Raw genomic sequence first — 13,592 nt, forward strand, 5'->3', positions numbered from 1 at the left:
GTTTGGTATACCTACATACATTACTCCTTTTGTGAGGAAATGCCTTAAAAAATAGATAAATAAATACTGCTAATGCAGCCTTCTGATCATCATGTACAGATGCAGTTTTTATTTTTGAAATAAAAATATTGAAAATGATTTTTAATGTCGAACATCTGGTGTATTATATTTATCCATAAAACAGTAAAATGAAATTGAGGATAGTCGTGGCGCAGGGGCACCAATGCGATAGGTTGTGCATTCGATTCCCACTCTATGAAATCAAATACTTATTAAATATTTTCATGTTCTCACTCTGGTAATGAGGCAAAAACTAACTAAAAAAAAACATGCAAAAATGGCGGAACTGGATAAAAAAATGAGGAACGGAATTGTCTTATTAGAAACGGTCGTAACGTAGGACGGTGTCGTAACATTAGGTTCCCTCTGCATACCCTGCTACTATATAGTGACTAACACATGCTACATATGTATTTCAAATTCCTTACAAAGTTTACGTTTTGGACGTTTACGTTTAATTTTTCATTCGTATTATGTTATCTAAGTACATCACGTACATACGATTTTGATAAACAAATTCATTATATCAGTTAAGAACTTAGGATATTCACGTAAAACAAAAATATTTAGTTTTGTTATAAATTTAAATTTTAAAACCTATCCTATATTTAAGTGCACCGAAGAAAATAACAAAACGAAAGAAAATGTCCTTCCAATAATGTCACAGGAAACGGGCGCGGTTTGATTAGTAATAGCTCAATAAATGCCTAAAAAGTAAATATATATATATATATATATATTTACTTTTTATATTTATATACATATTTACATACATATTCTTATCTGTTCTGTTCAACACGATGTGTAGCGTCACGCGCATGGCGGCAGTCGTCGCGCGGGAAACTGAATCATGTCGACGTCAGAATGTACTTGCGACCGCGAACTCAAAAGACGCGACGGCTTCTAGAAAAAAACAAAATTCAAACATGGTGAGTTTTATTTTAAATTAATTTTTCGCAATACATTAAGTTAATTAAGAAAAAAATAGTAACGAAAACGACTATAAAAGTCTATGATGTTTTATTAGTCATTACTTACAAAAAATATGTAGGTACATATGAAAAAACATGGTTTTATTTTTTTAATTTATGTATTATATTTGAAATTAAGTATTATTTTTATCTTCATTTTATTTAAAGTGAAGTTTTAGATATTTTGACAAGATGGCGCTCGATTTAAACGTTTGGAATAGGTTTTAATTATTCAAGACCGGTTGAATGTGGTCGTCGCGTTGAAAGCAAGTGTCTTTTTTAGTCAAAAATATTTTTTTTAAGATGCTATCTTTTTGATATTACCTTTATTAATGATAAATCACGGTGATTATTCATGCAAATATTAAGTATTTATGTAGTCGAATATATTCTCTGTTTTTTTATTCTTTGAATTAATTAAAAAAAAAATACTCGTGAAAAGTAAAAATATACTTTAATATTTATGTATTCATCTAATAAATTTATTTTAAACACTTTTGAGATGAAATAAAATATCTCGTGATATTAAAATTGCAAATATATTGTAAAATATTTATTATTAAAAAAAAATAATGAATAAACTGAATAGCTTAACTTTTATATCCAAATATACATATAGTCCATCCCATTAGCGTCCCCATGCGTATTGTAGGGTGAAAAGATTAATTTAGGTAGGCAATGGCTCGTCGTCGCTTAGCTTTGTACATTGAAATAAAAATCTTTGATTGGCGGAATATATACAGCCGCACCTTTTCTTATTAGATAGGGGAAAATCTTTCTTAAAGTATAAACATTGTTTCCAAATGAAATTTGAACTGGCTATCATTGTATGTTAAAGGCAATTTTCATTACGTATGTCGTAACTAAGTATTTAAATTAGATAATATAAATATCAATATATGGTATTGTTGGATTAGGCGCCAACTGGATTAATTGTTATCTTTTAAATATTTAAAATAAATTAGTGTATTTTTCAATAGTCATCTTGCATAATGTCTACTGCAATGTTAAAAAATCCTAAGTAAAATAATTGTTGAGGTCGCGAGAATAAAATATTTTTATATTACGTCCTGTCCATAGTGTGTAGAATGGGCTGATATGTCATCTCTGAATAATCCCCACAATACAAGAGTTGCAGGAATTATGATTTTAATCCTACTCGTGCAATACAATAGGTCGAGTAATATATTTTATGTAATTTATAATACACAAAAAAAATATGCATTTTAAGTTACCAGAAAATATGGCAATAGCTGTAATGGTAAAGAAGAGTGACGAAAGGTATCTAATTAAAAATATTCAAGGTTTGTAAAGATGAAAAAAATAATATTACGCCCTACGCCCATACCGAAGTCGGACTCTTGTCGCCAAGGCAAGTCAGGCATAAATAACAAAAAATTGTAAACATTATCTGTTATAATCTAGATTGCCACTTGTCTTTCCATATGTCGAAGTGCAACTTAGTAGCAGTGTTTGTAAACGGTGGAAAATCACATGGGCGCATATAAACATTAGAATATATTTAGATTTATGCGATGGCGTCTGCTTAGTGATATAGGTCACTTAAGTATTTAATTATGTAATAATTATTAATTAATTAGTATATATATATATATAGACCTAATTATTTCTAGGCTTGTTTCGAACGATTAGGTATTATATCATAACGTAAAAAACTTAGAATGAGAAACAATTTAGGTGCATAGTTATCCACAAACGGCTGGACGCTACTAATTTATATATATATATTTTTCATTAGAACCTGTATCCGTGCGATAAGGCCAGACAGCAACGAGTCCGATGATAGATCCAAATAAACTTCATTTTATTCTTAGTTCTGTTATCTCACGAGAGGGCAAAGTGTTTACTTCGTGCCTTTGATAACAATAATTGTGCACCACCAATTGTTAAGAACATACGCCTCTCTTTATTATTTAAGGAAGAATATTTTATTATGTTCTGGTTTTGTGTTGAGTGTTATTAAAGACTATTTGTGTGTGTTGTAATTGTCTAATTAGTTAATTTAGTTGATATTTTTTTTGTGTTTTTAGTAATATTTAATAATTATTAATTAACTAGAATTATAACAGGATGTCGCCTAGCAAAAATGGAAAACGTTATTCACAGGTGATTTTTTTTACATTTTACATTAGAATAAGAAAAATACGAGTATACAAAAATAACAAAAAAAGTCGAAGATTTCATTTAAATTCTACATATTTTTATATATTTTAAATTTTGATTACTGCCAGGTATATATCTATATAAGAAAATTTTTTCTCTCTCCATTCTGTACCATTCTCTACTTCTCATTTCTAGAGTTTGTAAGTTAGCTATTAAAATCTAAGGCCTCACATTCTGAAGCAGGCGTAGAAAACGCCTTCTTTTTAACCAATTTCTGTAAGAGGAGAAGGTTATCAATTTAACTGTAGAATTTGTATCTACTGACATATTATTCAGCTACTTCATGCTTGAAAAGCTATAATAGAATTAAACTATTTATTAAAGCCTATTTTCACGAATATCTAAAGAAAATAGTACATTTAATATCAATTTGATCATGTAGGTATCCCCTATCGTCTATCAATGTGTAATAGAATGGAAACGTAGTTTATTTCTTATCACACGTTTGATAAGGGAATGCTTATCCGATAAAATAAATATACAACGTCTCGTTTGCCTGATATTCAATATTTATTACGTACTCTAAGTAATTTACTTGCTCTACCTGTCGACGTACAGGTTTCGGGATTTGCTCTTTTACAGGAAATTTTTGATAAAACAGGATTATTTCAGTGTTTTAGTCATCAATTTGAAGAAAAATAATGCAAAAATTTAAACTTTATTATACCTACTTAATTTTTTTTTAGTGTTAAAGTGATATTGTTTAAAGTGATACAAAAGTTCTAGAATATTACTTAAAAAACAGATTTCATTGTGCATATAAATAAAAGGAATATTGTTTAACAATATAATGTTAGCTGAGGACGCTTTTGAGTCACAAGTCAATGGTCGTTTGAGTGTAAGTAATTGAGTAACTTACTTATGTATTTTGACGAGTCTTCAAATAAATATCAATAATCAGCTTTGGTTTATTGCCTCTGTCATGTGTACTAAGATAAAGAAATAATGATTCATGTTGTAATTGAGTGATATGTTTATAATATAAATATTAAATTCTATATTTACTCTTTAAAAACATAGAAATTTGAACGTACCGGGGTTGAACCCGCGTCTTTTGGAAAACCGTCCAAGCGCTCTGACCAACTAAGCCATAAGTTCAACGCGAATGTGAAACTTTTACGTTTTGTAAAAACGTAATTTTCTTTCGTAAGTGTGCAATAACACTAAGAAAATATTCTGTATTATTTGCATATTACAAAAATCTGTCAATTTATAATTTGACAGATAAAAATATTTTATTATGTACATATTATAAAATTATTAAAGCAGCGTAACAATTGAACGACATAATCCATATACGTCCAAAAATAGATCAATGGCGGTTTATTAGTTGATAAACGATTCCAGTAGCTCATTGATACTTCCCGTGGCGCAATAAATTCCTTGGCATGGTCTGACTATGACTGTCATTAAAAAGTATTTACTATATGAAAGTAGAATAGAAAACTATTAAAAATGTTGTAATTATTTTTAAATGCTCTAAAGGTTGCATATAGTATAGTCTCATGCTTTAAACATTTAATAAAAATATAGCATTAATAATTAAATATGGAAGGCAGCCAAGATAGTACATCCTAATCCTAATGTTTTAAGCATAACAATGATTAAACTTCTCAATTTCTTAACAAGGAAGGATAAGAAGAATATTCAATCTTGTGTAATATATAGTAAATTAATATTCATACAACTTAAGTTAGAAGCTATCGTGATTCTTGTGCCCCACAACCGTGTAAGCGCGAATGTAAGCGCGACTGTACCTACGTCAATTCCTACTTGAAAAAAAGAAATATTTATTATACTTATCTCCTCGTTCTGGAAGCGGGAGTGTCTTAATAGGGGCGGAGTGTCTTAACACTGGGTTGCCAGATTCAATCCGCCTACCCCAGTGTTGTACGAGTTTACAGCGAAAAGATTAGCAAAATTGAGTTAGTATTAATTAACATGGCTGATTAAGACCATTTTCAGAAACATAAGTTGCATAAACACGTTGTCAAATATAGCTAATAATTTGCTTTAGTATAAAAAGTCGATGAGGATAATTCTTTTTATTTAGTATAGATAATTTGATAACACGCAGAATTGATTAAAAAAAAAAGAGAGAGATACTCACAAAACAGGTGTAATATGTCGTGAACAGCGCTTGTATAAATAAATTTTGCATTACTTAAAGTCTTAACTGATTTGATTCTAAATGTTAGACAGGTACAATCGATAAATGTAAAATAAAAAACATCATTAAGAATTTGATTAAAATCTAAATTAGTAAACGTGCAAGCGAGTTTGTTTTTGTTTTTTTTTTTCAACATTCACATAGCTTCGACATGACGTTAATGTTTATTTTTGTTTTTTTTTTTAATTTAGCTTCACTAGAGCGGGGAAATTAAAATATCAGATATTTCATTCTTCGAGTGAAAATCGTATCCGTCGCCTTCACAGTCTGCGCTACGACGGGCATCAATCAAATCTCAATATATTTGTGATAGACACTTGAATTCAGGTCATTAATAACGCTTACAAAATATAACTTCTACTTTTATTTAATTAATGAGGCAAAGTAATCGTCTTGCACATTAAATTAATACGTTATCATTTAATTGTCAATTAAAATTATAATGGCTTCGAAATTCAATGATCAATTAATCAACTGTTGTAACATAAAGATATTAATTAGAAATAATTACAAAACGAAATACTTAGTTAATATTTCTTATGAATTCCTTAAAAGCTACGAATAATGCCTAAACTACGAATAAATAATCATCATAAAGAAAATAATTGAGGCCATCGTGGCGCAGGGACACAAGTGTGTTACTGTATACGCGACGGTTGAAGATTCAATTTTCACTTCGTGGGAATGAAATATTCAATATTTTCATTTCCTCGCTTTCGTAACGTCGAAAAACACGGCGTTCCCTTCAAGCACGCAACACGCAATGCCTAAAGAACTCGATGGAAAGCACCCCACTGTCCGCAAGTGTCTTAATGGGTACATAGTGCCTAAACACTAGGTTCCCTTCACTTACTCTGCCAAGTGCGGCATAAGCATACATAATAAGCTAAAATGCATACAGCATAAGCTAAAAACATCACGTTGATTTTTAAAAGGCCGAACGATATTTATTATTTAGCGTTGGCATTTAAATAAGGGGAAAAATAACTAAATAATTTGCACAGCAGGGTAGGCAGAAGAAACAGAGAAATACGAGTGTTAATTTGATTTTTTTATTTAATTTATGACATTAAATATTTCAAGAAATACTTTTCTTGCTCACTTCAAACAGTATTCTTAGCTATCTTCAACTAAATAATAACAACTTAATAGTAAATCTGTATCGGTCGATATCAAAACTACAAAGTCCTATTATTGTAGGGTTTCTCTTCCGTTCAGGGAAACCGTAGGAACGCTACTTGTGGTTCATCAACTTATTGTCATGGGGTCAGCTGGCGAGCAGCACTAGCTTGACGTGTTTTAACGTTTTAAATGATTGCCCAAAATAAGTGTGTTAAGAATTTAGGTCAAATTATATTGTATTTTTGGTTAAAGAATGAAAATTGTTTCTTTGGTAAAACTCCATTAAATTGAAAATTAAGAATACATTTAAATATAGGCAGAGGTTATATATATATAGTACTTTATAAGGTCTCTTAACAGTGACATTTTCCGTGTTTGATTAGGTCAATTGAAATGAGTTTATAGTAAATCTACAATGTTTATGGTAAACATTGTAGATTTACTTAAAAGTTGATTCACACTCTAGAGGTACATCTTTTTTGGGTTTCATCCTGGTTTTCATTATAGCTTTCTTAAACCGAGAATAATTATTATTACTTAAAATACCGATAACTACTGGATGGAAGTACCTAAATGAATTATAGTATGGTAGTAGTTCTAAATCTAAAATCATTAATTTCCTCAAATGGGGATCGAACCCATAACCACTTTATGCTCCTGCGCCACGACTGGCCTAGAGACAGTATAATTTCGAATATTTTTCGGTTGATACGGTAATCGTAAGAAATATATATTATTGGATTTGAGAAAATAATTTATTGACTATAAGAATGTACGAGTAGGTAGTTTTTCAAATGGTATAAGAAAGAATAAAATGTCTAAAATCTACCTGCGTACTAAACAAAAAAAAATCAATAAATATGAAATATTCTCAATAATACACGATATTAGATATGATTGTAATTTTTATTTTAATATAAACGTATTTTTTCATTACATATGTTTATGGATTAGTAAATTAATTAATTGATTCACATGAATTGATTAAATAAAAACAACTAAACGGATTTTAGATACACTAGCGACCCGCTCGCGTCTTCACCCGCTTGTACAACACTATTATTTATTTACTAAACTAGATTAATCGTGTGTTCTAATAAAATTCGGCAGAAAGTGGGGAACGGAGTGTCTTAACATTAGGTTCTCTCTGGCTCTCCTGCTAAATGCGAGATACAATAGTGCAAACTGGTCACTTAAATGGGTTTAGCCAAATCCTATTTTGTTATAAATATAGATAAGTTGTTTTTTTTTTATTTTAAAACAATTGAATATCCTTATAGGAACTACAAAAATGCAAATCTAAGGGATTAATAATTTTTGCAAAAGAAATCTTAGGTGCTTTGCAAACATGCAATATTAATTTTAAACAGGAACGAAATTCAGTGTATTAAGAATTAATTCAGTAGTTAAACCGAGCGAAGCCGCGACCGGGTCACTAGTATTAAATATACGCTACTACTACTTCGGTCAAAGAGTTTACTTTAAAATATATTTATAATACAAAGTGTAACCTATGTAGAGTTAAGACTACATACATTATGGTTGAACACGCTACGAGTGAGTCTACGCAGGAAAATGTTATTGCTAAATTATACTTACTTATGCGTGCAATTTTACATCCATAGAATTTTATTCGGAATGAAATGATTTTTTTTTTATTTTGTCATTTATAAACATTTTTTTAAAAGTATAATATTTAAGTATAATATATAATAACTTTTAATTTCTTCGCTCTGGTCTCGAAGCAAAGGCGCGGCGTTGAGTTCCGCCACTCAACACGCAATGCCTTCAAAGAATTTTGAAGTTAGAATATAATTTCAAAAAAGTTGTTATTAAAAGAAGGAATTGAAATACTTTGCTTCTATATCTTGATAACTGTTTAATTAGTTCAATAGAAATGCGATAACTCCCTATCAATTGCGTTGACAAGAGCCGATAAACAATTATATATAGACGGACAATTTGTACTAACATCATATAATATGTACTTAGTGTTATCCAACGAAGCCAGTAAAGGATAATAAGGTATTTAAATGTTTCTCTGTATGTATGTATGTTTGTAACTCAATATGGCTGGTTGTACGTCTGTACACAGGTTTTTTAAATTTTAAATAAAAAAAGGCTATGAGGCCAGAGGCGGAAAGGAAATATTTATTATTTTAATTTCTTCGCTCTGATCATCTGAATTTGGCGGAAAGAAGGCAGCGGAGTGTCTTTACACTAATCTCCCTCTGCTTACCCTGCTACAGCGTTATGCTGAAAAAAACAACTTATTTGTTAATAGTTTTTATTTTAACCTCATTTAGGATACTTAAATAAAATTTGTGACAAATAACAAAACTATCAAACTTGTTTATTAACTTTTTTGGAATTTTCCACGACCATGGTGTAGTCCATTTGAATTTAAATTGATTAATTATTATTTAAAGTAAAAATATATTAATAATGATAACCCATTTGACATTGACACATTATTTATAATATAGATTTTTTTTTGTATTCCGTACTTCAAAAGGTAAAACGGAATCTTTATAGAATCATTAATTACTTTTTCCGTCTGTCTGTCTGTCTGTCAAGACCATTTATCTTGAGATCACGTAGAGGTATTAAGCTGAAATTGATATCATATATTCAGCTCCATGATCCCTTGAAGCAACAAAAAAATTTGAGCTTTTAAATCAATGCAATCAAAAGATACTAATTTTATGCATCGATATTGCTGCCGGATTATCGAAATCTATAGGGACGTTCGAGGGATCTCTAGTTGCGAAAATTGACACAAAGGCAGAAAAAAATGGCATTAATATAATTGTAGTTCATTCCATATAAAATGAGTGAAAAAACGAAGCACAAACTTAAGTTTTTAATTTATAAAATTTTACGTTTTATAAATTGTACATTCTATTGACATACAATCCTGAAAATGGTATGGAAGTCTCAGTGGGCGAGTCCGACTCGCACTTAGCCGGTGTTTTTATTTGTCATGTAATATTTTTACCAAATCTTTACTTGAATGTAGAATTTCTTGAGACTTTCAGTTATTCTATAAATACAACATATCAAGTAACTCCTAATCTTATTATGTAAATAAATATATCTGTATGTTTTCTGCTCATATTCCATGTCCGTTACAACTCACTTATGAAAATAAAAAAAAACAATTTTGCCAAACAATCGCTTAGGAGTTATAAAGTTAAGCTCATTTGCCCAATTCGCATAATGGGTATAAGAATATCATCGAAACGCGATATCCCAAAACGTATCGTGGGAGCGTCGTTTAAAGTGGCATTATCCAATAAGTATAATTACATTATACTAAATTCCTATTTTAGTGAATCAACATTATCGGATTAAGTCCGAGAGTGATGCTAGCCCTAGATAGTCCCAGGCCCGCGGCAGGGCGGCGGCGGCAGTCCCCAGCGCGCCGCCATGAGGGACGGCGCGCCCCCCGCGTCCCTCCTGCGGCGCACGCTCCGCGCGCTGCGCTCGCCGTTCCGGTGCGGCGCTCCCCTCCATCTCGCCTCGCTCCGGCGCACCGTCAGGTTCTCAGTGTCGGACGGCGACATCGCGCGCTACTACCGCACTATGCGCAAGAAAAACAAGAAACGCGCCGAGTCCGTGGGCGCCGCGTCGCGCAGTACGGACAGCTCGCCCACCGTCGAGAAAAAGAAACCCATCAGCATACTGAAGAGGATGAGTAGCTTGGGCACGCGACGCGGCGATAGCTCCACGCCGACCTCCCTCTCGGAGGACGCCGAGTCCGAAATCGACCAAGTGCCGCCCCAGGAAGTAGTTTTACACCCCGATCAAGAACAGAAATCCGAGACTAAACGAAAAGTTAATCCCCAAACGAGCAGCGAGTCGACGACCGATAAAAGTGATGACACAAAAAACGAACCGGAAGTGGATTCGGGGGATAAGGTTTCCGCCGAAACTGAAACCAAAACAACCCCCGACGTCAAGGCGAAGACGGAAGTGACAAAAAAGCAGCATATTCAGATAGAGCCCGAAATAAAAAAAATAGTGCCAATTAAAATGGACAGTGATAAAAAAATAAATACTGTACCCGAAAAAAAATTAGACACGGAACAAAACTTAGTGCCTGAAAAGCAAGAAATTAACGTGGACAGTAAAGACAAAAACGAGCCATCTGCGTCCCCCGAGCCCCCCTTCATTCCCATCGCCGTGGAGCACCCCGTGGCGATGCGCGCCTTCACCAAGGAGGCCTGGAAGAGGCGTAAGCCCGAGATCATAAAGCCTGTGGAGGAGCCGAGTCCGGGCAACGCGCTCAAGCGCCGCATCGCGTTCGTCGCGCAGACGTCCGTGGCGCTGTCGGAGGACCGCGACGACGACGACGACGACGACGACGCGGAGGGGGAGGACGGGGAGGTGGGCTCGCTGGAGGAGGCCGTGGCGCTCGCGCGGCAGCGCCTCGCGGCCGCGCACTCGCCCGCCGACGCCGAGGCCGCCAACACCACCGACACCGCCGACGACAGCGCGGAGGGCGCCCCGCCCGACATGCCGGCCTACGGGGACCTCATCGAGGAGGGCCGCGACGACGAGGTGAGTAGCGAGAGGGCGCGAGGCGCGGCTGGTCGTGCGCTATGACCCTGGAGGAGAGCGGCGACGAGTGCTACCTGACCGTGTGCGAGTGCTGCGGCTTCAGCGCCGAGACCTCCCTCTTGTTTCCAGTACGTTTCGTTTCACGATAGTGTACGGAGGACGCGACGATGCCCTCCGTGAGTACACGCCAAGCTTCAACGTCCGTGTGCTTTTGCATTTGAATAGTTTTATTTTTAAAATTTTAACGCCTTAGCCATTTTGCATCTGTGAATATATCGAGGCATATGGTAAATAACAAAGCTTTTATATTATAAATATGTATATACTTTATACATACTATTATTTTATTTAAATAATATAATAGTATTCGATAACAATAATGGCAAGTGATAATTTTAAATATTTTTTTAAATAAATTACCTTAAAATTAGAGAAAATTGTACAGCTCAGGGTACCTATTATGTGCACTAACAATTTCATGAATCAAATAATCAGGTTCGTTAATAGCTTCAGCAAGCATCCATGAATCCGTAACTACGTTGTAACCTGTTATCAATAATAAAAGAAAAATATAGTGTTAACTTTTTAAAAATGCTAGGTTTGTTTTTTACTGTGCTTTTCTTTTGATTAATTCTAAAGTTTCTTCTGCATTACCTTATATTTAATAGACACTAAATGAAGTTATTTCTTGAAGTAAGATTATGTAAAGCTATAGTATATCATTTTCCAATTAGCTAATTATTCCAATAGATAATTCGTTATTATTAATAAATTAAAAAATAACTAATAGACATGTTATGCAATACTTAGGCAGAATTGCGAAACTTTTTTTACATATGACACATAGTATTTTTTTTAATATTTAAATGAAGTAGATGCTAAATAGATTCAAATATTTAGGACGTATTCTTTATGAGCAACTAACTTTTCAATTAACATAAAATCATAATTTGTAACCGCTTATTTACATTTTTAATATATAGTGGTCGATATTGTGGACAAAATTCTAATGGTGGTACAAGGTCATAGAGCTTTTTAAATTATTATCTATACTAATATAATAAAGCGGAAGAGTTTGTTTGTTTGTTTGTTTGTTTGTTTGTTTGTTTGTTTGTTTGTTTGAACGCTAAGATCTCTGGATCTACTGATCCGATTTTCATTGTTTTTGTTTTATATGAAAGCTGCATTCTTCAGAAGTGCTATAGGCTATATAACATTGCATTACACATATATACTCATATATTTTAAAGTACATTCTAATTTGACATGCAATTTATTCTGCCATGTTAATAACAACCGTCGTTGCTACGCGACCGCTACCGCGACGTTTTGATATTCATCCTTATGAAAATAAATATAATAGTCACTTTTAGCATTTTATCTAGATTGAAATTATAGTTTACTGTATAACATTCTAATAAATAATTAAGGAGATGTCACTGATTCCAAATGACCTAGCCACCTAGCGGGCGGCACAGTATGACCGACGCGAACGGGCAGATGACGTTGACGGTTTTATAAATTTTCATACATTTTCGAACTTTATTTGTTGTTTATAATTAATTTAAAATACACTTTGATTCTCTTCTTATTTTATTTGATATAGCCCGCTAAAATTATCCTACCTAATAGAGAGAAATGTTTAGTTATTTCGTAGAGTCGATATCTATGTACGCACGCACGGAAAACTTTAGGTACTTTTTCTAATATTAAGAATACCTATCCTTTAGTTACTTTTAATCCTTTTGTTAGTTCATTTCAATAACTCAGATAATTTTTTCTAATAATGTGTATTTACTTATTATTCTTTTTGATTATTTGAGCTTATATTTTCTTACTAATTCTATTGAGAATTGAAAATAATTTAATGAATATATTTAATAAATATTCTTATAGTTGAAGCAGGCGTAGCCGCGTCCGGGTCTACTAGTAATTTATATTTTTTTGAATCTACGCGTCTTCTGTATCACGAAGGGTAGATCTCCTCAGTTGTTAACTTTTGCCTATTAATACTTACTTCAAATAGAGATTGACATTTTAGTTCTGGATATCGAATCTATTATCATCTATCTATACTAATATAATAAAGCGGAAGAGTTAGTTTGTTTGTTTATTTGTTTGTTTGTTTGAACGCTAAGATCTCTGGATCTAATGGATCGATTTACTTTGTTTTTGTTTTGTATGAAAGCTGCATTCTTCAGAAGTGCTATAGGCTATATAACATTACATTACACATATATACTAATATATTTTAAAGTACATTCTAATTTGACATGCAATTTATTCTGCCATGTTAATAACAACCGTCGTTGCTACGCGACCGCTACCGCGACGTTTTGATATTCATCCTTATGAAAATTAATATAATAGTTAGTCACTTTTAACATTTTATCTTGAAATTATAGTTTACTGTATAATATACTAATAAATAATTAAGGAGATGTCACTGATTCCAAATGACCTAGCCACCTAGCGGGCGGCACAGTATGACCGACGCGAACAGGCAGATGACGTTGACGGTT

General features: G+C 33.0%; 1 protein-coding gene across 6 annotated transcripts in view; it reads left to right on the top strand.

Annotated features, from left to right (window-relative positions):
* Nucleotides 1-835: 835 nt before the first annotated feature.
* The window catches only part of Rab32 (RAS oncogene family member Rab32), a 28,260-nt gene continuing 15,503 nt past the window's right edge, over nucleotides 836-13,592 (top strand). The window contains exon 1 of one of the 6 annotated variants that reach the window (XM_085191494.1): nucleotides 836-989. In XM_085191494.1, coding sequence (XP_085047620.1) covers nucleotides 861-989 — 129 coding nt within the window. In that variant the 5' untranslated portion in view covers nucleotides 836-860. Of the gene's footprint in view, nucleotides 990-2,997; nucleotides 3,159-3,735; nucleotides 4,054-11,070; nucleotides 11,358-13,592 lie in introns of those variants that run through there. The other 5 variants (XM_085191498.1, XM_085191497.1, XM_085191495.1 and 2 more) reach the window with 5 other exon arrangements.

This window comes from Heliconius melpomene, chromosome 10 (genome assembly GCF_056956725.1).
Source record: "Heliconius melpomene rosina isolate 202511_hmr_F chromosome 10, ASM5695672v1, whole genome shotgun sequence".
Classification (NCBI taxonomy): Eukaryota; Metazoa; Arthropoda; class Insecta; order Lepidoptera; family Nymphalidae; genus Heliconius; species Heliconius melpomene.